A 25,660-nucleotide genomic window follows, 5' to 3' on the forward strand; every position below is an offset into this window, starting at 1 on the left:
AGAAGACTGGAGAGCTGATACTACACTATGTAAGATATTTGTGGTTCACACATTCTCTCTTTATTGACTGTAGGAAGAAACAGAGTTGTTGGTTTTTTTCATTTCATCACAAACAGCAGAGAGAGTTTTTCATAACTTCTTTGTGGTCAGCTTAACATCACTCGATCAATTATTATATTATAAGGTCAGTTCATTACAAATTTATTCTTCCTTGTTCCTTGTCTATTGTGTGTTTTTATCTACTAATTCTCCACCTTTACATGATTTTAAATTTGCAGATATCCAATTCGTACTTGAACATTTTCCTTTGGGTCTTGTTATTAGAGGTTCAGAGAACAACCAACTGCTCAAGCAAGTGAGATTCTTTAACTCATTCACATTCTCTATTTACTTGATGTTATGTATTTTACATATATCCTACTGGAGTAACTCTATCATGTCTCGTCACTTTAATTAACAACCAATCTGTTGTAATGACAAGTATGGAAGTTGCTGGAGCAGTAGTTGAAACTGAAAGGCTCCGTCTGAAACACCAATGTAATTATACACATTTCAATGAGTAACCTGCATTTCTGGCCTTGAGCTTAAAATATGCCATAAAAGCAATTGTTCACCCTCAAACCTCAATTCATAAAATCTTCAATAATTCTGAAAGTTACCGTGTTAAAATTTCTACCCCGTTAGCATCTCCACTGTACACCCAACTTTATGCTCCTCGTGGATAACAATAGATTCCTTCCCACGCCTATTGGTAAATCCAGATACTTTTTTTGACTTGGACGAAAATCATAGTGCGTGCAAGCTTAGCATGGTGACTTTCTTCACACTATCAAGAAAATCAGTGACTTTCTTCACACTTTCGTCAAGAAACAGAGTTGGCTTCTTCAATTCATTTTGTAATACAGAGAGATCCAAGAGGGTGCTTTCCTGAATTTCATTGTTCAACAAGAGTGAGTGGAGCCTAAGAGTGTGCTTGTATAAGCTTTCTGCTTGGTGTTTGTTCCTGATCAGATCAGCTTATTATTCCATCCAGTCTATAACATCAGTTCCTACCAACTATAAGGTCATCAGCTCTACATATACTATATAAATTCTCTTCTACGTACCTTATTATAGATCCAAGTACTAGTGCTCTTCTTCACTTCATATATAATTAACATCCATGGATGGTCATCGTCTTATAATGTAATGCTGTCAAAACCAGCTCCATAGTTTATGTGGTTCTTGGGTATACTTGCTATATGCAAATTGGCATGAGAGTTGGAAAACGATATTTTGTTTATCATTTACTAGTTCTGCTTTTCCTATGATTTATTCAGGTATTATTTGGTCACTCTTTAACAACTAATTAATGCGATGTAATGACAGGAATGGAGTGTGTCGTAGCAGCTATTGGAACCTTATTGAGTTGTGCGTGTAACAAGATGAACACATCACTGGAAGAGAAGTATAAGGATATGAAAAGTTCAAAAGAAGAATTTCAGACGTTGAAAGACAAAAGAACAGAATTGATTGACCGAGTAGAAGATGTCAATGCAAAACTGTTGATTGCCGAGCGGGTGGAAACTTGGTTGAATAAAGCTGATACAGTGAAATCCGAGGTGGATGTGGTGCAAACCAAAGCCGAAGTACCAAAGCGTTGCCTATGTGGAGTGTTGCCTAATTGTTGTTCAAGAGCGAAATTGGGAAAACAAATGGTGCAGTTGATTGGACAGATGACTAATCTCTTAAATGATGGTCAATTCACAGAAGAGGAGTTAGCTCTTACAAGTCCGAAAGAAGAAGTTCAGTTGTTGGGAGACAGAAAACAAGAATTGTTTGCCAAAGTAAGCGATGTCAATGCAAAGCTGTTGATTGCGGAGGGGAAGGAAAGACACGCACCGAAACTGTAGAAAACTGGTTGAATAAATCCCATCGTGTTATATCCGAGGTGGATGTGGTATTAAACAGTTGCCCAAGTGGAGTGTTACCTAATGGTTGTTCAAGAGCGAAATTGGGAAAACAAATGCTGGAGTTGAATGAGGAGATGGCTTCTCTCATAAATGCTGGTCGGTTCTCAGACGAGGCATTAGCATTTTTTGTTCAAGAGATAGGAATGGAGATGGCAACAACAAGACTGATTGGTAAAACTACTGCTGAGAAGAACTTGGAGATGGTTTGGGAATGTTTACTAGGTGATGAATTTCAGAAAATTGGTGTCTATGGGATGGGTGGCGTGGGCAAAACCACTTTAATGAAGAACATCAATAATCGACTCTTGCAACAACAAAGCCGCTTTGAAAATGTTTTGTGGGTCACTGTATCCAAAGATGTTGATGTTCAAAAACTTCAAAATCAGATTGCAAAGGGAGTCAAATTGGATCTTTCTGCTGAACAAGATGAAGCTAGACGGTCGTCATTGTTGCAAAGTGCATTTCGTAGAAGGGGAAAGTTTGTGCTTATCCTAGACGACATATGGGAGGCATTCGATTTACAGGATCTTGGAGTTCCTGAACCCACAAAAGACAATGGGTGCAAGATAGTATTGACTACCAGGTCAAGGGAAGTGTGCGAAGGGATGTTGTGCCAGAAGGATGTCAAAGTTGAACAGCTTTCTGAGGACGAAGCGTGGGAACTGTTCTTGGCAAATGTTGGTGAGGAGCTTGTTCCCCAAATGGAAAAGTTTGCAAAAGCAGTTGTTGCAGAATGTTGTGGTTTGCCACTTGCAATCATCACAATTGGTCGATCTCTGAGAAGAAAAGATGTTGATGAGTGGCGAGTTGCATTATCAGATCTGCGAGAATCTACAAGTTTGAACATGGATATGGAGGAGAAAGTCATTCAAATGACGAAATTCAGATTCACGATCAACTAAAGGAAAACCACCAGAAGTGTTTCTTATATTGTGCATTGTATCCTGAAGATTATATAATCGACACTAGTAAGTTGATTGAGTATTGGGTTATGGAAGGGTTAGTCAAGGGATCCAGCAAAGAAGATGAAATGCTTCGTGGCCGTGTTATGCTGAATATACTAAAGCGTTGTTGCATGCTAGAAGAAGTTTCTTCAGAAGGTCGTGGTTATAGAGATGATAGGGACCTTGTTAAAATGCATGATTTGATTAGGGATATGGCTCTTTACATCACGAAATCAAAACCTAAATTCATGGTCAGAACTGGGCTTTCATCAACCGAAATACCGCATAAAGATGATTGGTCAGAAGATCTTGAGAGGGTTTCGTTTATGAAAAGTGGAATAAAAAATATTCAAATTATTCCGAACTGCCCAAAACTCTTGACATTGATCCTTGCTTACCAGTATCCTCGTGCACTGAAACACGTTGCACCTGGTTTTTTTATGCACATGAAAAGTCTGACGGTTCTCGATTTATCTCAGACTCATATTGAGTCATTACCAGATTCACTTTCTGATTTGGTGAATCTTCGTGGTTTACTCTTAATTGAATGTGAGAAATTAGTTAGAGTGCCTTCTCTATCCAAGCTTCAGTCACTGAGAGTGTTGAAGCTCACACATTCGGCCATAGAAGAACTGCCTCATGGGATGGAAATGTTGGTCCACCTCAGATGCCTTGATCTCAGTTTCAATCGTAAATTGAAAGAAATGATCCCTTCAGGATTCATATCCAAGTTTTCTTTACTTCAGGAGTTAACATTGCTGGGAATAGAACCGAATATGTGTATGCGCTAGAAATAGTGGGAGATTTCGTGCAGGAACTCTCAAGCTTGACACACTTGGAGAATCTTACAATCCTATTTCACGAGCTGTCGGACTTTATTTCCTATGGTGAATTTACAAACTTTGAAAAGTTAAAAAAGTATTTTATTTACATGGAAAGCGATTTATATCTCGAAGGTCACGAGGAGAGAATTCTATATTTGTCCAACAGAAAGGGTATTCCTTGCAATGCCCTCCGACTTCCGAAAAGCATTCAATTTCTTGTCATTCAACATTTCAATGAAATCTCAAGATTATCAGAGTTGCCCTTCCTACAACGGGTCGAGAACATGGGTATCGCACACGGAACTTTTCCTTGTTTGAAGAGGTTAGTGATCTTCAGTTGTGATAATATCAAAGTTTTATTCTCGTCTAGGTTGCTTCAACAGCTTCTTAACCTTGAAGAGATCATCGCGAAGAATTGCTCACAATTGGAGGAGCTAGTGGTAGCGGATGGAGATGAGAGTGGTGCCATTCCAGTACTCCCGAGGTTATATTATCTGGAATTACAAGAATTACCAAAACTGAAGAGCAATTGGAGTCAGCTATTCATGTACAGCAACTCTTGGCAGGATGTTTATATTGACTCTTTCAAACTGGACCGCCTGTTTTCAACTAGGTTATTACAACACTTTCAATACCTGGAAAAGATCAGCCTGTTCGGTTGTGCTGAATTGGAGGAACTAATTGTAGAAGAAGAAGAAGCATGTGAAATTGATTATACTGTCGCACTCCCAAGGTTGAAGAAATTGCACTTCTGGAATCTACCGAAACTGAAGAGCATTTGGAAGGGCGTGATGGTTTGTGACTCTCTTCAAACAGTTTATGTAGACAATTGTCCTGAATTGAAAAGGCTCCCTCTGTTCAACCGAGAACATCACTCAGCCCCACCTTCTCTCAAACAAATTTATGGAAGCAGAGAGTGGTGGGATTCACTCGAGTGGGGAGATTATCCACGTCCTGAACATCTCTTTAAAGATTGGTGATGACGATGATGAAGATGGTGGTGATAATGATGATGATGACAAAGAAGAAGTTGAAAAAGAAGGAAGAAGATGATCAGTAAGTAAAGGCTTGTATTCTTTCCAAGATTCAAACGTGGGATTGAAATGATCTTTTTCTCGAAAATCTTCATTTTTTGGCTTCAATCGGTTTTCCTTTCTGCTTCGATAATCTGCTTCTACACTGAAAACCCTTTCGATCAAGGTGTGTGTCATCATGTTCATCCGTAGTTTCAAGCTTTTCATCAGAAACTTTATTTCTTTTTAGGATTTTCTTTGATTTGTTGCCGTTTTTAAAGATTTTTAAATAATTTGTTGTTCAATTTATCCACAGATAAATTCGAATTTGTGTTGATTTTTCATGGAGATTCAGAAATTCTAGTCTTGTTTTGGTTTCAATTGATTGGAATTTTGAATTTGGTTGTTTTGTTTTTTCAGTTGAACTGATTTCTAGAGTTTTCGATTGCAGGACTCGTCACCGACTTCTTTTGGTGATGGTAAAACTCAGAACGACTTCTATACTCTCAATTATTTGTTCCTGTCAATCAATGGTGTCTACGTGTGTGTCGGCAATGTGATTTGTTCAACAGTCAAACTGGACGCAGAGAACGCAACAACTTAATGTATGAACAAGAAGATGTGTTTGAGTGGTGGGATTCACTCGAGTGGGATTACCCACGCCCTTAACACGCTTCTTCGAGAGAAAGGAATGATTGATTTCATCTCGTTTTCTGATCGGATTGAAAAGAGCTCTTATTCGATTTCAAGTTACAAAGTGCTTGTGGAAAAGAAAGGTCTCCAAGTGCTACGAAGGAATCAAATGTTAGATATCGAAACCAGTTTTCCTTTCTGCTTAGATAATCGGGTTTTCGATCAAGGTATGTATCATGTTCATCCGTAGATAATAGATTTTAGCGTTTGTAGAGAGTAGATTGTAAATTTTGGAAATGGTAATGAAAATTTTGTTCAAGAATATACAAAATTTGTCTAATTATTCTGAGGTCACCACCACAAGTTAATTGTAAATTCCTACGGAACATTTTTAACTGTAATAGCTCAGATTGTGCATTTTGTAATTATGAAAATTTATTATACCCGAGCGGTTCAATGAGCAAGTGTTTGACCTATATTTTCCATGTACACTGTGAATCGGTCTTTAACTTTCGATCCCCTTTTGTATATCCGTCCGTTGTTTTAAGTTTTAAATTACAGGTTTTGAATTTGTTTGATGTGATGCAATGTTGTTATTGAATCCGGGGGAATTTATTAGGTCATTGGGCATCTTTCATCCAACGTTCCAATCGAGGAGAAAGTTGCATGTAAGAATTGATTCTCATTGCTTACGCTTATATTCATGATCTCATATTAACGCATTACTAGATTCTCGGGTAATCAGTTACTCAAAAACTGCCCACCTTTCCATTTGTATCCTTTAATTTTTGATCACACTTTGGTAAATTTTTTGTGTAGTAGTATTTAGACTATATGATCTAACAGACTGGCTTAATTGAACGTGAGGAGGTGATTTAGTATATATATCATTCAGGTTCTCTCCATTTATTCCGTATGTATGTGCTTGACTTATCAAGAAGCATGTTATAGTACACAAGACACATGTTATCATGCAGAATATTGAACTAGAGATGTGGATTTAGAGATGGGAATATGTGATCTTAATATGTTCTATGTGCATAGTTACTTGTTTAAACAACGTTTTGGTTGGATATAAATACAGAATTTTCTGTATGAGATCTGATAATAGCTCATTAGTTATGTACTAGGTTGCCTTTTATTAGCGGAGCTAATTAATTACCAATGAAAATACCCGATAATTCTATGAATAATTAATTGTCGTTCTCGGGCCCGTGGGTATTTGCAAGCTCTTTGTTGTTGATATATGTTAGATATTTGTCGCATTGGACTCGGAAACTTTGTTATTTGAACATAAAGCTATCGTGGGTGCTCCGCACCAATATGCTTTTCACAAGCTTAAATGCTTAATGTGTTGTTGTTTTATTCTGTTAGCTCTTGAAGTGTCAATCTCGCCTCTTAGTAGAGAATGGGAAGCGGATAAAAGGGAGTAAGCTACAAATCTAAAGAAAAGGAACTCATTTCAAGTACCAAGTGTCCAAATGAACCTTGGTCTTTCCCAGCCTGATCGCCGTTCCCATGGCACATGTATCGAGAATTCATTTCTACACTTACAGCATTATATCTCACTATCTCAGCACATAATATGGCTGCTTGCCTTTTGACCGAACCTTTATACTCCGTACGGCCAGATATCCTTTGAAATTTTGAATCACCCACCAGTGCCTACATGGCTACATATGTATGGGCCTTAGATTTCTGAGGAGCATGGGACCCACGATCTCCTTCCACCACATTTCCTTCTTCCGGAGTGGAATTATGATCTTGTGAAGTCAATGTCTCTCATTGTTAAGTCTTCATTAAATCAGAGAGAGAGAGAGATGAGAAAGCTAGAGTATGACCAGAGCATCCAACAATTCAGCCATGAGGCATGAGCATCCGTTAGAGCTGTCCAAGATCCAAGAACTGCCTCAAAACTTCCCCTCAACATGTTCTGGGAATCCTACCCTCGCTATCCCACCTTGAATCCTACCCTCGCTATTAATTACACTCCCTTCCACAAGATTTGGCATCCCCTGGGAATAAATTGTTCAACATGATCAGAAAACAAAGTTCTCTTAACTATTTTAACTAACAAAATGCAAATAACAATCACAGCTAAGGCAAAATGGAAGAAACCAATCAACCTTGGGGTAGCTTATATTCTCCTGATAAAGAAGTAGCTGAAAGGGAAGTGTGTTTAGCTTTAGTTAGTGGTAAGGGAATATGGGACAAAGCTTTGGTAGTAAACCTTTTTTGCCTTGGAAGAACATCATGCTGCGTGCCAGCTTGGTTTGGGACTTCTTTTCATAAAGAAGTAGCTGAAAGGAAGTGTGTTTAGCTTTAGCTTTCTAGTAGTGGTAAGGGAATATGGGACAAAGCTTTACTTAGTGGTAGTAAACCTTTTTGACTTGGAAGAACATCATGCTGCGTGCAAGCTAAGCAAACTACTCTCTTTTCTCAGCAAACTACTCTCTTTTCTCTAGAGAAACAGAGTTGGCTTATTTATTTTTTTACTACTTAGTTTACAATTAAACCGATGTTAATTCCGGACCAGAATTTGTACAATATTTACACCCTGATCACATTTGTAATGAAATTTGCATTTTTTATGTCGGCAAAAACAGAAAATCGGATGATCAAAAATTCAAAAGAAGTTACGTAGGAAGCAAGTCAACAACAGTCCAGGTACATGCATCTTACCAAAGTATCAAACATAGCATTCAATAATGGAAGACCCACCAGTCCCAGTCCCAGTCCCAGTCCCCCCACCACGCGCAAAGGAAGAGGACTTGAAAGAAAAGTGGAGACCTGATAATATATTTGTGGTTCACACATTCTCTATTTATTGACTGTAGGAAGAAACAGAGTTGTTGGTTTTTTTCATTTCATCACAAACAGCAGAGAGAGTTTTCCATAACTTCTTTGTCGATCTTGGACTAGTACTCAGCTTAACATCACTCCATCAATTATATTATATATAAGGTCAGTTTATTACAAATTTTCTTCTTCCTTGTTAGTTGCTATTATACGTATGGTGTCATTCTGCGTATATGTCCTGCCTTGATGTTGGCAAACCAAAGCGCCCAAATCGTCTTCCTGTGGAGGTTAGTAAGATACCTGTATTGTGTATTACGAGAAATGTTTCCATTTACTCTATATTGACTCTCTAGAAATATTCCTCATTAGTATGGTGTGACTTATTCCCATCGCATTGCCTTCTTCAACAGCGATAATTGCAATACATCCATTTTCAATTTCCATAGAAGCTTCCCCAATCCTAATTGTTCACGTGATCTCTGTCTCACATGCTGTCTGGAACTAAGGGAAGGCCGCTAGCCTGGGGGTAATGAAGTGTACTCTTCTCAGAGACGGTATGTTGAACGAGCTCATGGTCAAGACTCAAGATACGGATGGCAAGGGTGCAACTAGGGCCTCAAGAAAAAGATCTGACTGGGAGGGAGCTCAATCAGCAGAAGGTTCATTAACAGATGTGGTGGGTCGGTTTCCTGACTGGAGAACAACTGTTGACTGTTCCATTCCCTGTCCTCCGAAAGAGTGGTGGTTGTGGTTCCAAGATTCTTGAATTGAGACGCAGACTCAAAGCTAATTGGGCATGTAACTTGCTTAAGAGTGCTGATAAACTGACTAGCAACTCTCATTTCCCAAATGTTGATTCCACTATTGGCTGTTCTTCATGTCATCCTTTTGTGGGGAAGGTCTTTAAAAATCTTGAAGTGAGGCGGGCAACTTCATTATTTTGTGGGGAAGGTTTGCATTCCGAAGTGATAGTAAGGACAACTACTTGTATTGCCCCAATGCTGTTGACCTGAGAAATGATGAAATTGAGCAATTTCAAATTCATTGGATGAGAGGTGAACCGATTATTGTTAGACACATATGTATTTGAAAAAACATCTGGTGTTAGTTGGGAACCAATGGTCATGTGGAGGGATTTCAAAGAGACAGGTTCCAAAGGAAAACTCAGAGAGGAGACACGAAGTGATAAGGCTATTATTGACTGCTTGGATTGGTGTGAGGTATAGATCTCATATTTTTTAACTTTTGTTACCCTGCAATCTTATACCTGTCAATGGTTGTGTCTACTTTTTTCAGTCTAATTTGGTTAAGATTATTTAAACCGTGAGACCTTGACCTAGCTTCAACGAAGTAGGTACTGCTACTAGTAACTTCAGTCACTAAGGTGCTGTATCTTATGAACACAAGTTCCTGGATAGGATAAATTATGAGCGTGTAATCTTCTAGTAAAGGATATCTTATCCCATACTTTGTATTCCTTTTGATTATGTATATAATATCTCTATTTTTATCACTTAAAAAGAAAAAGAAAAATGGTAGTTAAAAATGTGTATTGCTCTTGTTTATAGCTTCCTCTCTAGTAGTAAAATGGGTTCACTCTTTTTTGGGTATTCTGTTTTTCCATATTGTTTTAACAAAATCAACGAGAAATTGCCATATGTATTCTACAAGAGAGATACTTTAACTGTAGATAATCTCATAGAAATTTCTTATATTCTGTTTCCCTAACTTCCAAAGTTACACCCTCTGAGCGGTGTTAGGCTAATTGGTCCTACCAAGATACTCCCCCAGTTAGTGGGATCTGTTGAAGTGTGCTTAATTTGATTTATTTCTTTTTCCTTAAGAAAAAATATCACATATACCATGATGGTTGTCCTGTACATACTTGGTATTGGTGTTCCTCCGAACTGTTATATAACGTCTTCTCAAGCATTGAGGCTTTAGGTTCTCTATTTATGTTGGCATGATTGAATATAGGTCACCGACATATTTTCCCCTCAGACATTTCAAACTGAAGCCCAATTCAAGAATCTTCTAGTATTGTTGCTCTTGGCTCAAGCACTGACTCTAATTTAATGGGTTTGACTGGTAGAAAATTTCAAAACTGCCAGTAGGATAGAAATCACCTACTTGTCATAAAATTTGGTCTTTGACTTGTACTTGTTTTATGGGCTGCTATTACTCAAAGAAAGTTAAACGATCGCCTGGTTACGAGGAGCCTACAGTTCGAATCCCCTTGTGAGTATATTTTAGTTATTTGTATGTGCATCTCATTTCAAAATTTCAATCATGAACTCTGTTGTCAAAGGCAGCACCCTGATGGCGAAGGAGGCAATTTTTAACGAAAATAGTTGGTCTCTGTCAAAGGCGTTCCCATGGCTCCCAATGTGTTAGTTGAGAAATTGAACACCTTGCGCCTCTCCCACGACAACTTAGGTGATGAAACACTTTCTTTTCCTCCCCACGTCCTTGTACTATATGGTCATATTAAAATTAAATTACGACATTGGGTTCTCTGATTTCAAGTAACTGCTTGAATGTGACTTTGATGCATAAGCTTTATACATTTGGAAGTATCAAGTGATGAACTATATGTCCGTATTGTTGTTCCATATCTAAATTTTTGAGCCTCACGTTGCTCACCGACATGTCTTGTTGGATTGACTTTAGCACATATTTTAATAGACATGTTTCACTACAGCACGTAAGTTGCGCAGGTTATACTATATTGAGCTATGAACTTGTGGGATTGACATGTAGAACCCAGGCCTTTATTTTTATTTATTTATTTATTTTATTTTCATTTTTTGCTGTGGCAGTTACCATCAGTGAAGTAGAGGCTCTGCACTGTATGAACTTTTTAAGAAACTGAGCAGCTCAATAATCGATGATGGGTTTATTCAAAAGGTTCGTTCTTTTTAGCTTTTATGAGTTTCCCAGATTAGTCCAGATTGATTGCTCATCACTTGTCCCATTGTCGTGATCAGGAAGAATTTCAGCTAGCCTTATTCAGAAACAGCAACAAGCAGAATCTCTTTGCAGATAGGGTCTGTTGCTAACTTCTCTAATCTTCTTGTTAACTGCAAAATATGAGTGCTAGGAGCTATGCTTCAATTCACTTCTGTCTATATGGCTGACTTGTCTTGGATTAAATTGTGTATGATGATCTGGTGATTGTAAATATTTTGCGCATCGGTCGCTAGACCTTAATCCTGGCATTGTTTCCAATGATTAAGACCTCTCACTAAAAGCTCTAATAAAGTTCCAAAAATATAGCGTATATTTAAACATTTTAACCAATTGAAAATCCCCTAAAAACAAGTCAAACATTACTAACGGCGAAGCCTTGCGTCCAATCGTGCGGTTGTCCTTTTCTTAGTAAACTTAACAAGTATGAGACATAACTCCTTAAGCATATCTCTATTTTTATAAATGGTGAAAACCATACATATCTAATTATTCTAATAGTGTTTCGGACGTTTGCTAAAACTGGAAAGAGTGGAATCTATGTTGTAAGGAATAAATTTCCTCAGGAGAAATAATGTTGTAAGGATTATGTTGAATGGGTAGTAGACGTATAAGAAACTGTGGATGTTCGAGACTCGAGAGAACATCCATAAGGTAAATAACTCCTTTCTCACATTTTGTAATTATGAAAATTTATTATACCCGAGCGGTTCAATGAACAAGTGTTTGACCTATATTTTCCATGTACACCGTGAATCGTGTCTTTAACTTTCGATCCCCTTTTTGTATATCATGCGTTGTTTTAAGTTTTAAATTACAGGTGTTTTGGATTTGTTTGATGTGATGCGCAATGTTGTTATTGAATCGGGAATTTATTAGGTCATTGGGCATCTTTCATCCAACGTTCCTTGGAGGAGAAAGTTGCATGTAAGAATTGATTCTCATTGCTTACACTTATATTCATGATCTCATATTAACGCATTACTAGATTCTACGGGTAATCAGTTACTCAAAAACTGCCCACCTTTCCATCAGTATCCTTTAATTTTGTCGGGATCACACTTTGGTAAATTTTTTGTGTAGTAGTATTTCGACTATATGATCTAACGCAGACCGGCTTAATTGAGCGTGAGGAGGTGATTTAGTATATATATCATTCAGGGTTCTCTCCATTTATTCCGTATGTATGTGCTTGACTTATCAAGAAGCATGTTATAGTACACAAGACACATGTTATCATGCAGAATATTTAACTAGAGATGTGGATTTAGAGATGGGAATATGTGATCTTAATATGTTCTATGTGCATAGTTACTTGTTTAAACAACGTTTTGGTTGGATATAAATACAGAATTTTCTGTATGAGATCTGATAATAGCTCATTAGTTATGTACTAGGTTGCCTTTTATTAGCGGAGCTAATTAATTACCAATGAAAATCTTGTATAATTCTATGAATAATTAATTGTCGTTCCGCGGGGTATTTGCAAGCCCTTTGTTGTTGATATATGTTAGATATTTGTCGCATTGGACTCAGGAAACTTTGTTATTTGAACATAAAGCTATCGCGCGGTGCTCGGCACAATATGCTCTTTTCACAAGCTTAAATGCTTAATGTGTTGTTGTTTATTCTGTTAGCTCTTGAAGTGTCAATCCACGCCTCTTAGTAGAGAATGGGAAGCGGATAAAAGGGAGTAAGCTACAAATCTAAAGAAAAGGAACTCATTTGAAGTACCAAGTGTCCAAATGAACCTTGGTCTTTCCAACCGATCGCCGTTCCCATGGCACATGTATCGAATTCATTTCTACACTTACAGCATTATATCTCACTATCTCAGCACATAATATGGCTGCTTGCCTTTGACCGAACCTTTATACTCAGGTATGGCGGATATCCTTTGAAATTTTGAATCACCCACCAGTGCCTACATGGCTACATATGTATGGGCCTTAGATTTCTGAGGAGCATGGGACCCACGATCTCCTTCCACCACATTTCCTTCTTGAATTGGAATTATGATCTTGTGAAGTCAATGTCTCTCATTGTTAAGTCTTCATTAAATCAGAGAGAGAGAGAGATGAGAAAGCTAGAGTATGACCAGAGCATCCAACAATTCAGCCATGAGGCATGAGCATCCGTTAGAGCTGTCCAAGATCCAAGAACTGCCTCAAAACTTCCCCTCAACATGTTCTGGCTGCAACCTCAGCTCCTCTGACTGGATATACACTTGCAAGGCCTGCAAGTATGTCCTCCACATCCCATGCACTCAGGTACCTCAAGTCATTCACCACCCTGCAGATCCCCAACATGCTCGTGCGCATTCATGCCTCTCTCACTCAAACATCAATCCCACCCTCTTCCTCTTAACCTTGCATTCAACCACCCTCCCTATCCAACCAAAGGCTTCTATTGTGACATATGCCAGAGGTTGCGGTCCAAATATTGGCTCTACCGGTGCAACGCTTGCGAATTCGATGTCCATCTAGACTGTGCAACATCTAAGCCTAGAATTTCAGAGATTCAACATAAGGTCAGGGTTTCACAGCCACAAGCACCTCTTCAACACCGTAATTTGGTTCCAGGTTCAAATCAACCCCAGTTCAACCAGCCAAGGAATGTCTCTCAACAACCAAACTTCTATGCTAATATTCCTAGTGGGAGTTCTACTCACGGTGCTAAGGTTGAAAACATTGAGGACATAGCTGAGCGATTGAGTATTGCAAATGCTGCCAATGTTGCAGAGATGGAGAGCATAGCTAGGGCGGTGCAACAGAATGAGGTTGTGCTGCAACAGCTTCAAAGGACTGTTCAGAATATCAGTGGAGGTAACCGCAGTGGTGATAATTGTACCGATACTGCCATTCTTGAAAATCTGTTTAAGCACTCTTTTGGTTTATGGAACAAAAGGAAAAATCATATGCAGATTCTAGTTTTAGACTGTTGGTTTGTGTGATTGCTTTACTTGTAGAATTGTTGTTGTATAAGATGATTGTGATTTTAATGAGAATCAATATTTCAAATATGCTCACTATGTATCTTGAAGTGGTTGGATTTTATAGGAGCAGCACAAACGTGCAAGCTAGGGGTTCTGTCACCGTTTTGAGACTGGTTGATATATATTAGGGGTAATTTGTTAAAACCCCCCATTTTTAGACATGCATCTGTGTTTACCCCCCAAATTTTGAATCATGTTGTTGTTTGTGGATTGACAGGGTCTTGAAACAAGAAGCTCTTTCCGCAGAAGACTTGGAGTCAAAGCTGCTTTCTGACCCCTTAGAGGGTATGATGCCCAACATCATTGAACCAAGTTGGAAGCTTGGTAATTAACACAAGTAACCTGAAATTCATGTTGGTGATTAGGTATATGAATGTACCAGTAATTGAGTGTATCTCACAGTGTAGTCTGCGGTAGACCTGACCTGTTGTGTATTGTGCCTGAAAACCAGATGATCGGATCAGAGAGCATATGTAGTTGTCTGAGTGCACTTTGTATACTTGAAATTCTTCAACCTTTGTGTCCAAGAAGTTCTGTAGAAGAGAAGATATGTAAAACCTTTGAAAGAAGGATTTTGGTCCCAACTCGCTTATCATCCCAACTGAAAGAAAAATCATCATCGTCTGCACTAAGAGTGTGGCCATTGGACTGGATGTATGCCAAGTACGAACTGTTTTGTGAAGCGTTATGTAGCCATGATGCACCGCAGAGAAGCCCATCCTGGTTAGAAATTGAAGTTAGTCATGTTATAGTAAGTTTTTGTGGGGATTAAAATGAAGGGTCTGAACTCTGATGGTAAGTGTTACATGATATCCTGAATAAGAGCAGTAAAATGGGCACGCCACCGAGCCAAGAGAGTCACTATAGGAGCCCCTGTACCTATCTGCAAAATCAAACACCTGCATCATTACAATTATAAATGTCATGAAACTTGAGGAGGTTAAATAAAGTTTCACTTTTCTCAATTAATCATAGTTTAGGAGATTTTACTTTCATTGCAGTCTGAAGTAGTTTGGAAGAGTACGTAGGTTTGGAGTCTTTGAACACAATTGACGCAGCTGCCAATGCAGCAGCAGTCTCTGCTGCAGCATCCAAGCCTGGGTTCTGATTTGACACCTTGTACGCAACTAAGCATTGCGTGGTGTGTCCATGTCTTCAGGTCTCTCCCAGCTTCGATGATCCATGTTGGGATCTCCCACCTGTGTAAGCAACAACCAAACTGTTTTAATCTGTACTTCAAAAACTTAGGAGTTTTCAGAATTCAGAGTACAATCTTATCTTTCCATTTGCTATTGAGGTAGCCTAAGGTGATTTTACTATAGGGCTTCGTAGTCTATAACTGCTATTTTATCATTAGTTGGAGGAACGAATTGCTGAGCTCACTTGGACGTATAAAGTGTTCTGGGTAAATGCGGAGCAACATAAACTAAGCATCCAAGTAAGCTGCATTAACCAAAATATCATATTGAAAGCCATTTTCCCCTTGTAGCCTACAGCGACTAGAGAAATATAAGTACTACTACTTTAAAGTACAATGCCCAGAGAGAAGACATGTTTGGACGATGGAATAGGTGGGGTTTGCTACTGGTATTTATTGATGTGGTGAGGAGGTTAGAAAGGTAGTAGTTATTGGTTGAAACATGGAAGCCAAAGAGAAAGGAATGATGTAGAATTTTATCCGATCAGCAATTCAGCAACATCATATGAGAATGAAAAACTATTAGGCTGAGTCCAATGGTGCATCACCCTCTATCTCCATTCCACAAAAAAACTAGTGTTTTGAGGATGGGGAGTCAATTTTGGTGTCCAATGGTTCATCTCATTGGTTCGACCATTCTACCATTTCGTAACCCGGTCATGAATGAAAAAATAAAAATAAAAATGCATTCCATGCCACTTCAAGTGGCGCCGTTTGGGATTTTACAAACCATGCCACTTCAAATAGCTTAGCATGAAATTGAAAATGCATTCCACACCACTTCAAGTGGCGCCATTTTGAGTTTTACAAACCACGCCATTTTTAACTCGCGGATTACACTCTCTATTTCTCAATATTACTCTCTATATATAGAGAGTATTATGGGAGATAAGGGACAAAACCACCTATATCATTGCTTTGAATCCCAGCTGATTTCCAATAAGTTTTAGCCTTCAATTGTGTGAACTGAAAACAAATACCCGATTCTTGCATAATACATTAACTGATATATTCCAACTTAAGTAATGCAGTTGACCCTCTACACCTAGTTATATTTGAAGGAATTGCAAAGCAATTAGGAAACCTCATAACAAAAGTATTAGCATTGACCAAAGATTTAACTGATGGTCCATTAGAGTACTTGGCCATCCAGAGTTAAAGGTCTTTCTGCTTCTGGAGCTGACTGAAAAACAAATCATGTGTATCGTCAGCAGAAGAGAAGAAAAGGATTCTGAGTCGATTGCGTCATTTACTGAAATCCAGGTCTTCATATCCAAGTTGCCCAAAAAGGTCTAGTGTAGATCCTTCTAATCTTTTCATACAATGGCAAACTATAAGGGGATATTGGTTTCTTTCAGGAGAATCTAATGCAGAACCTGATTCTAACTACTGTAGATTGATTGGAGATAAATTCCACTAGTTGGAAGATCGTTCAAAACAAAGAGTTTAGGAGAGAAAATCACCATGAAAGGAGTTGAAATCTGATGAATGAGTCCGCATAAAAATGGACCTGACTATGTCGGTCAGGTTTCAACTGTTTTTGTCTGAAGCTTTCTTTTCTCCTTACTCTCCATCCTGAGCAGTCCTCGTAACAGTCGATATCTATCTCATATCAATATGCAGCAGTTAGAATCAAGTACTCAGTTTTCAATTCAGGTTCTTCAGAAACGCCCTACATCTTGGTACATAGGACAAACTGCATTTCGTGCAATAGTGGGTAGGTAATGAAGATCTAAAGCAACATTCCTTGGATTGTAAGCCACCTTTTAGAAACATTTTTAAACCGTTTACACATGACTTAATTACATATGACACCTGGGGAATGAAAAAATGGAGTCAGAGTCCTGTCAGAGTCCTTTAAGGTATAGTATCAACAAAGCTTTTGAAGTCACTCCCAACAAAAGTCATTGTAGACCTAGTTCTCGGGATTTATTAAATTTTCATTTTTTCCACAAGTTGAAAGCTTCTGCGTGACTGCTTCTTGTGAACCCAGTCATTGAGTCTTTAATGTCCTGCAATGGAAAATGAACTAAACCATCTGCAAAGTACTATTACTCCACTGGCTCTCTTTGCTGGTGAGAATTATCAATTAGTAAGAAGTGGAATGTTTGTTTATTGTGGGGAAACAAGATAATAATATAATTTTTTTTATAGCAATGGTTGAGATTTTTAAAAGGGTTAACCAATATTACCCCCCCACTAGATGAGCCAATTAGGATTTCCCCCCCACTAGATGGGAAATTAGGGTCTCCTCCCTAAATACACACAAAAAAAAAGTCAAATTGGGTTGACCAAATTTTTTTTGTGTGTATTTAGGGGGGAGACCCTAATTTCCCATCTAGTTGAGGGGGGGGGGGGGGGGGTGGGAATCCTAATTGGCTCATCTAGTAGGGGGGTAACACTAGTTCACCCTTTTTAAAAATGTCTCAATTTGTTGCGTATAGTAGTATTTTTGAATCTATAAGAGCATCCTTAGAACGATGCTCTTATAGAGGTGCAGGGGGTAGCATACCCTATCCCTTGGAAATAGAGGCGTTTTAGTATAGTGTTTGGTCCGAATAAAAAGTTAATACAACATAATACAACATACAAGTCGGTAAAGAGCGTATTCACAAAAATGTACGTTTTCCGAGAAGTGAGGAATCCCACAAAAAACGTTTGATGCTGAAAGTCTTATGTAAAATAATGTGTCATAGGTTAAACCTTGGACTCTATGTTGTTATAAAGTTACTTTTCAATGAGTGGAATGTTCCCTTTCTACTGGATTGTATATAATATTTGGTGCTTCAAACACCGCCGAATGATAAAGTGGATCCATCTGAGTTTAGGTTTTGTTTTGATGTGACCTGTCACTAGTTAACAAAGGGTGATATCCTTCACTTTCTGCACCATGTGTGACATGTGAAGCTCGTATCAGGTATTAACTGAAGAGTGTTAGTTATAGTTACGTAACAGTTTTGGTTATCGTATTCTTGTCTTTCAGGTAGCTTGGATGAAGCTGTTGAATTATATAGGAAAGGCCTTCAAGTTATAAAGGATTCAAAATACATAGCTATGGATGATGAAGTCATGGAGAAGATTAGGATAGAGTTGGCAGATTTATATCACATTGCAGGAAGGTAGTGACTTGCTTCCGATATGCCATGGGCTTTTTGTAAAGAGTATTTGTACTTTGAAGTTAAAATCCGTTATATTTTCCATTTTCCTATTATCTCATTGCTTCCTCAACAACAAAAACACTTTGTTAGGGACAAGTGAATCGCTCATTATGAAAGTAAAAAAGGAATGTATGAGATGTGTCTAACGAAATTGTTGTATCCTCAACTGTCTTAGAGAACACGAGGGCTGAGAGCTGTTGAAGGAGTGTTTGCTAACAACTGAGAAGTATAATGGAAACGAGCACCCCAGTTCAGTGACCCACCTGTTAAACCTTGCTACCTCATATTCACGATCAAAGAATTTTGTGGAGGCTGAACGCTTACAAAGGGAAGGTCTCCGGATCATGGAGACGGCTATGGGATCTGAGGATCCATCAATCACTGTACCAATGTTAAGCCTTGCCGTTACACTTTACCATTTGAAACGGGACGTAGAGGCGGAGCAATTTGCCTTGGAGGCCGTGCGCATCCGTGAAAGGGCATTTGGGAATAAATCTCTGATATATGGTAAGCGCTTTCCAACTTAGTCCATGACAGAACTTAGTCTTAACCATGACACAAGTTAAGTAGTTAGTTTATTATTCTTGTTCCTTCACAGAGGATTTTAATCTGTAAAGTCATTCTAACTATTTTATATGTACGCGAGATGAAACATAAAAGAGTATACACAAGATTTGTTTGAGTTACTTTTAGGCTAACGACTAGCTGATTTTAGTTTACCTTTACAGTTTGAATCTATTTTCTAACATTTTTGGGAGTTTTAGTGTATACGCTCTTAGCTAATGCGGTAATGCCACTCCTTTTTTTGTTTGGGTCGGTGTGTGACTCTCTGTTTTTCGTATTTTTCTTGCTGGGGGCGGGTATGATATCTGTACCATGGCCCAAATGTCAATGATTTCACTTGTCAATTTGAACTTCCCGAAGTTAAAACATGAAAGCCTGTGCACAAATTTAAGTGTTCTCTAACACATGGACGTCATGGGTTTCAGAGGAAAACATTTGAATGACACACAGTAACAAAGACCTTTCAGATAAAGAGTCCAAGTAGTTGAGAGTACCAATAGCGCAAGTGCTCAATATGAGGTGTATTATACACTGTATAGCAGAACCTGACAACAATATTATCTAGTGTTGAGATTGAATGCAAGCTATGGTTATAAACTTATAATGGTGATTAAATCAGTTTCTTGACCAATGCTGATGGGTATCCTTGGCCATTAAGTACCCCCTCCCCTCCGCCTTTTTGTTTACTAATGTGAAATTGTGAATGATGGTTGATTGTGCAGCGGAAGCTCTCGACTGTTTGATTTCCATTCAAGCAAGAATAGGGAATGATGATGCTGACGTACTGGCCTTGCTGAAGAGGGTTTTGAGCATTCAAGAGAAAGAGTTGGGTTACGAGAGCGAAGAAGTGGTGACTCCACTGAAAAAAATTGTGTTCTACTTGGAAAAATGGGAAAGGAGGAGAAATTGCTTCTACAAAGGAGATTGTCTATGCTCAGAACCAAGTACAAAAAGAAGGTTCACTATTAGGGATGTTGGCTCATATCTTTTATGACTTCTTTTTGGACGACGGCAGCTGGGACTGAATCCTATTGGAGCTTCTTTATATGTGAGTTCAACTATTCTCACTTTTCTCTACCTGCACAATTTCATGGAAAGAAACTTTCTTTTACGGTCGGATTCAAGAGTTGCATATGGGATTAGAGGGCAAATCGCCAAATCCCAAATTTTCTCGATGACTACCAGATGAGGATTGAGGAAGTATGCAGTGACAGGTAGATCTTCTGGGATAAGCGTAACTTTGTTCAAAGTTGGAAGTCCAGCCCCTGGAGTGATGTTGGCACATACTCTAAAATCCTTCAAGGATCTTGATTGCGCAGCAGAAAGGTACAATCTTCATGACAGTATTAGCTACTGATGCAACAAGTCCCCTCCAGTAAATGAGGAAGGGTTGTAAGAGACTAAAGGAGTCTGTTGCAACTTATGATATGTACAATTAGGCATCATTTTTAGTGACAGTGCATGTACAAGACTTAGCCATGATTTTCCATAATTTCAACCACATAAATTACCTTGTATACAATTACCCTCTGATGTTTGATGTTTGATCAGATGGCACCAAACAATTTTAAACATTATGTCAATGACTGCATATGTAAACTGTATGCCACATGATTGGATGTTGAAACTGCCATTTTTAATTCTAAACATGGTTTCCAATTTCAATTTGATTGGAGACAGTCCTTTCAACACCATGGATAATTAGATACCTGCTTCTGTTGATTTTATGTGGAGTTTCATGGTCCTACTTTCATTCCGGCTGGTTGTTTACTTGTGGGCAATATAGACTAATGGAAACGAAGATGTGAGAGAGGAAAAAAATAAGACGCAACAAAAATCAGGGTGAACCATGACCCAGAAAAGGGAGGAAACTTGATTATACAGTTAGAGTTCAGAAAACTAACAAGATACGTTAGCTTAAAGTTTCAAAAAGTGGAGCATGTATGTTAATAACATGCAAATTATATACACAAAATTCAGTGTTCACTATAAGCCTAGGGATCTAGCCGCTTTTGAAAGGTGCCTGCGCCCTTACAGAGAGCCTATTAGTATAAGATTATCAATCCTTTTCTGTGGTGATAAACTCTGTATTAGAACAAGGGTACGAGTGATTGCCTTTTCAATTTGTTCTCTCTTATACGGTTATTATACCTATTAGAACAAGGCTACGAGTGATGTTGCCTTTTCAATTTGTTCTCTCTTATACGGTTATTATACCTATGTGCTTGATACCTAATGGCTAACAGAACAACAGAAGCACAAAAAACTCGATTTTCTGGGCAAAGTTGTGAGGCAAAAGGAATCAAAGAGTGTATAAATTGGTTCTAGCTATCGCTATCCCACCTTGAATCCTACCCTCGCTATTAATTACACTCCCTTCCACAAGACTTGGCATCCCCTGGGAATAAATCGTTCAACATGATCAGAAAACAAAGTTCTCTTAACTATTTTAACTAACAAAATGCAAATAACAATCACAGGTAAGTCAAATATTTTGCAAGATGGAAGAAACCGAAAAACTAATCAACCTTGGGGGTAGCTTATATTCTCCTGATAAAGAAGTAGCTGAAAGGGAAGTGTAATGAAATTTGCATTTTTTTATGTCGGCAAAAACAGAAAATCGGATGATCAAAAATTAAAATGAAGTTACGTAGGAAGCAAGTCAACAACAGAAGTGATCTTACCAAAATATCAAACATAGCATTCAATAATGGAAGACCCACCAGTCCCAGTCCCAGTCCCACCACCACGCGCAAAGGAAGAAGACTTGAAAGAAAAGTGGAGACCTGATAATATATTTGTGGTTCACACATTCTCTCTTTATTGACTGTAGGAAGAAACAGAGTTGTTGGTTTTTTTCATTTCATCACAAACAGCAGAGAGAGTTTTCCATAACTTCTTTGTGCTGGTCAATCTTGGAGTAGTACTCAGCTTAACATCATTCGATCAATTATTATTATATATAAGGTCAGTTTATTACAAATTTTCTTCTTCCTTGTTAGTTGCTATTATACACTTGATTATTACTCTTGTTTTTTAATCGTCATTCATTGTTAAAGGTTAACAACATAACCATGTTTTGCAAACTTAAACTCTTGATCCATCACTTATTTGAAATATGAGCTAATCAATTCTACTGATAAAGTCCAATGATGACTATCTCTTAAAACTGATTTGTATTTTTAGCTGCTAATTCTCCACCTTTACATGATTTTAAATGTGCAGATATCCAGTTCGTACTTGAACGTTTTCTTTTGGTTCTTGTTATTAGAGGTTCAGAGAACAACCAACTGCCCAAACAAACAAGTGAGATTATACATATTCTCTATTTACTTAATGTTATGTATTTTACATATATCCTACTGGAGTAATTCTATCATGTCTCATCATTTTAATTAACAACCAATGTGTTGTAATGACAGGTATGGAAGTTGCTGGAGCAGTAGTTGGAGCAGCTGTTGGAAGCATACTGACTCGTGGTCTTAATCAGTTGGGTGTCAAAAGTCTGAGTGACCAAATTCAGACATTGAGAGACAAAAAAGGAGATCTGATTGCCAAAGTAAAGGAGGTGAACGAAATTCTACAAATCGCAGAGATACATGGAAAGACGCGCAAAAAGGACGCACAGGATTGGTGTCATACTGCCAACACTATTATACATATGGTAGATGTTGTGGACAAAGAAGCCAACGTCGCAAAAATATGCGCAGTTTTTTGTACGCTTAATTGTTGTTCACGAGTGGAGTTGGAAAAAAAAAATTTGAAATGCATTGAAGTGATGAATGATCTCTTAAATAAGGCTAGTCATTTCTCAGAAGAGTCTTTAACGTTTTTGGGAAGGGAGATGCCGACTACAAAACTGATTGGTAGTATTGCTGATAAGAACTTCAAGATGGTTTGGGAATATATAGTAGGTGATGAGTTTGAGAAAATTGGTGTCTACGGCATGGGTGGCATGGGAAAAACCACCATTATGACGACAATCAGTAACCAGCTTGTGCAAGAACATAGTAGACGTTTTGAAAATGTTTTGTGGGTTACTGTATCTAGAGATGCTGATGCTCAAAAACTTCAAGAGCAGATTGCGAAAGTAGTCAATTTGGATCTTTCTGCTGAACAAGATGAAGCTAGGCGGTCGTCATCACTGTTCAATGCATTGCAAAGAAAGGGAAAATTTGTACTTTTCTTGGACGACATATGGGAGGCATTTGATCTACATGAGAGGGTAGGAGTTCCCAAACCTTCAAAAGACAATGGGTGCAAGATAGTATTAACTACTAGATCATTGGAAGTGTGCAGAGGGATGTTGTGCCAGAAAGATGCAAAGTTGAACCGCTTTCTAAAGACGAAGCATGGGAACTGTTATTGGTAAATGTTGGTGAAGAGCTTGTTCCCGACGTGAAAGAGATTGCAAAAGAAGTTGTTGCGGAGTGTTGTGGTTTGCCGCTTGCAATCATCACAATTGGGCGAGCTATGAGAAGCAAAGATGTTGGTGATGTTGATGAGTGGCGAGTTGCATTATCAGATCTGCGAGAATCTACAAGTTTGAACATGGCCATGGAGGAGAAAGTCATTCAGCGTCTGAAATTCAGTTACGATCAACTAAAGGAAAACCACCAGAAGTGTTTCTTATATTGTGCATTGTATCCTGAAGATTATATAATCCACACTAGTGAGTTGATTGAGTATTGGGTTATGGAAGGGTTAGTCAAGGGATCCAACAAAGAAGACGAAATGCGTCATGGCCGTGTTATACTGAATACACTAAAGCGTTGTTGCATGCTAGAAGAAGTTTCTTCAGAAGGTCGTGGTTATAGGGACCTTGTTAAAATGCATGATTTGATTAGGGATATGGCTCTTTACATCACGAAATCAAAACCTAAATTCATGGTCAGAACTGGGCTTTCATCAACCGAAATACCGCATGAAGATGATTGGTCGGAAGATCTTGAGAGGGTTTCGTTTATGGAAAGTGGTATAGAAGATATTTCAATTACTCCTAAATGCCCCAAACTCTTGACATTGATCTTTGTTCAGAAGTATTATATGTTTGGACTGAAACACGTTGCCCCTGGTTTTTTTAGGCACATGAATAGTCTGACAGTTCTCAATTTATCTGGGACTCGTATTGAGTCATTACCAGATTCACTTTCTGATTTGGTGAATCTTGGTGGGTTACTCTTAATTAATTGTGAGAAATTAGTTAGAGTGCCTTCTCTATCCAAGCTTCAGTCACTGAGAGTGTTGAAGCTCACAAATTCGAAAATAGAAGAACTGCCTCATGGGATGGAAATATTGGTCCACCTCAGATGCCTTAATCTCACTTGTTGGAATTGTAAATTGAAAGAAATGATCCCTTCAGGATTGATATCCAAGTTTTCTTTACTTCAAGAGTTACACTTGCCAAAACCGGAATATGTGTATGCACGAGAAAGAGGGGGAGATTTCGTGCAGGAACTCTCAAGCTTGACACACTTGGAGAATCTTACAATCAGATTTCACGACCTGTCGGACTGTATTTCCTATGCTGAATTAACAAACTTTGAAAAGTTAAAAAAGTATTTTATTCAAATGGAAAGAGAAACATATTATTTCGGAAGTCTATGTTTGTCCTATGCTGAAAGTGGCGAGAGAAGTCTATGTTTGTCCAACTCAAAGGGTATTCCTTGCAATGCCCTCCGACTTCCGAAAAGCATTCAATTTCTTCAAGTTCAACATTTCAATGAAATCTCAAGATTATCAGAGTTGCCCTTCCTACAACGGGTCGAGAACATGGGTATCGCACACGGAGCTTTTCCTTGTTTGAAGAGGTTAGAGATCTATCGTTGTGATAATATCAAAGTTTTATTCTCGTCTAGGTTGCTTCAACAGCTTCTTAACCTTGAAGAGATCATCGTTTGTTATTGTGAGCAATTGGAGGAGCTAGTGGTAGCGGATGGAGATGAGAGTGGTGCCATTCCAGTACTCCCGAGGTTACATAATCTGCACTTGGGATATTTGCCAAAACTGAAGAACAATTGGAGTCAGCTATTCATGTACAGCAACTCTTGGCAGGAAGTTATAATTCACGAAGTCAAACTGGACCGCCTGTTTTCAACTAGGTTATTACAACACTTTCAATACCTGGAATCTATCACAGTGGAAAATTGTGCGGAATTGGAGGAACTAATTGTAGAAGAAGAAGAAGCATGTGAAAGAATTGAACTCCCAAGGTTGAAGGAATTGTGGTTCTTCCATCTACCGAAACTGAAGAGCATTTGGAAGGGCGTGATGGTTTGTGACTCTCTTCAAACAGTTTGTGTAGACAATTGTCCTGAATTGAAAAGGCTCCCTCTGTTCAACCGAGAACATCAGTCAGCCCCACCTTCTCTCAAATCAATCGAAGGAAGCAGAGAATGGTGGGATTCACTCGAGTGGGATTACCCACGTCCAGAACATCTCTTTCAAGGGAAATGGTGGTGATAATGATGATGATGGTGGTGATAATGATGATGATGACAAAGAAGAATAGAAAAAGATGATGATGATAAGTAAAGGCTTGTATTCTTTCCAAGATTCAAACGTGGGATTGAAATGATCTTTTTCTCGAAAATCTTCAATTTTTGGCTTCAAT

At 38.4% G+C, this 25,660-nt stretch overlaps 4 protein-coding genes and 1 long non-coding RNA gene across 12 annotated transcripts in view; 4 read left to right on the forward strand and 1 right to left on the reverse strand.

Annotated features, from left to right (window-relative positions):
• Positions 1-15,096, forward strand: LOC147495750 (putative disease resistance protein At5g43730). Of its 2 annotated transcripts, XM_086564495.1 has the most exons (14): positions 1-184; positions 279-355; positions 1,369-4,042; positions 4,120-4,920; positions 5,154-5,593; positions 5,928-6,034; positions 7,973-8,452; positions 8,576-9,385; positions 10,143-10,403; positions 10,985-11,072; positions 11,153-11,212; positions 12,012-12,059; positions 12,770-14,257; positions 14,345-15,096. In XM_086564495.1, the coding sequence occupies exon 3, from the start codon at positions 2,006-2,008 to the stop codon at positions 2,852-2,854; it is 849 nt and encodes a 282-aa protein (XP_086420621.1). In that variant the 5' UTR covers positions 1-184; positions 279-355; positions 1,369-2,005; the 3' UTR covers positions 2,855-4,042; positions 4,120-4,920; positions 5,154-5,593; positions 5,928-6,034; positions 7,973-8,452; positions 8,576-9,385; positions 10,143-10,403; positions 10,985-11,072; positions 11,153-11,212; positions 12,012-12,059; positions 12,770-14,257; positions 14,345-15,096. The 2 variants fall into 2 exon arrangements, with proteins under 2 accessions (XP_086420621.1, XP_086420622.1); XM_086564496.1 differs by lacking the exons at positions 5,928-6,034; positions 7,973-8,452; positions 8,576-9,385; ... (4 more) ...; positions 12,770-14,257; positions 14,345-15,096 and having other exon boundaries at positions 1,369-4,920; positions 5,185-5,842.
• Positions 1-20,738, forward strand: part of LOC147495749 (disease resistance protein At4g27190-like) — a 32,979-nt gene extending 12,241 nt beyond the window's left edge. For 3 of the 6 annotated variants that reach the window (XM_086564484.1, XM_086564483.1, XM_086564485.1), the window contains one exon: positions 19,770-20,738. Coding sequence is in view for 2 of the 6 variants with exons in the window: in XM_086564489.1 (XP_086420615.1) it covers positions 18,828-18,990; positions 19,770-20,041 (435 nt within the window). In the remaining 4 variants the exon portion in view is untranslated. Of the gene's footprint in view, positions 1-5,305; positions 5,843-17,673; positions 18,445-18,658; positions 18,991-19,769 lie in introns of those variants that run through there. The other 3 variants (XM_086564490.1, XM_086564489.1, XM_086564486.1) reach the window with 3 other exon arrangements.
• LOC147495751 (uncharacterized) lies at positions 6,781-7,711 on the reverse strand. Its single transcript, XR_015197708.1, has 2 exons — positions 7,493-7,711; positions 6,781-7,381 (listed from the first exon to the last, which is right to left on the reverse strand). It is a non-coding gene; the product is annotated as an uncharacterized LOC147495751 (long non-coding RNA).
• LOC147495752 (disease resistance protein At4g27190-like) lies at positions 8,204-25,639 on the forward strand. Of its 2 annotated transcripts, none has more exons than XM_086564479.1 (3): positions 8,204-8,330; positions 22,273-22,353; positions 22,470-25,639. In XM_086564479.1, the coding sequence occupies exon 3, from the start codon at positions 23,521-23,523 to the stop codon at positions 25,507-25,509; it is 1,989 nt and encodes a 662-aa protein (XP_086420605.1). In that variant the 5' UTR covers positions 8,204-8,330; positions 22,273-22,353; positions 22,470-23,520; the 3' UTR covers positions 25,510-25,639. The 2 variants fall into 2 exon arrangements, with proteins under 2 accessions (XP_086420605.1, XP_086420606.1); XM_086564480.1 differs by lacking the exon at positions 8,204-8,330 and adding an exon at positions 21,788-22,014.
• On the forward strand, positions 22,463-23,419 carry LOC147495753 (putative disease resistance protein At5g43740). Its single transcript, XM_086568470.1, has one exon. The coding sequence runs from the start codon at positions 22,463-22,465 to the stop codon at positions 23,417-23,419; it is 957 nt and encodes a 318-aa protein (XP_086424596.1).
• Positions 25,640-25,660: the final 21 nt, after the last annotated feature.

Source organism: Coptis chinensis, chromosome 6 (assembly GCF_015680905.1).
Source record: "Coptis chinensis isolate HL-2020 chromosome 6, ASM1568090v1, whole genome shotgun sequence".
NCBI classification, from domain to species: domain Eukaryota; kingdom Viridiplantae; phylum Streptophyta; class Magnoliopsida; order Ranunculales; family Ranunculaceae; genus Coptis; species Coptis chinensis.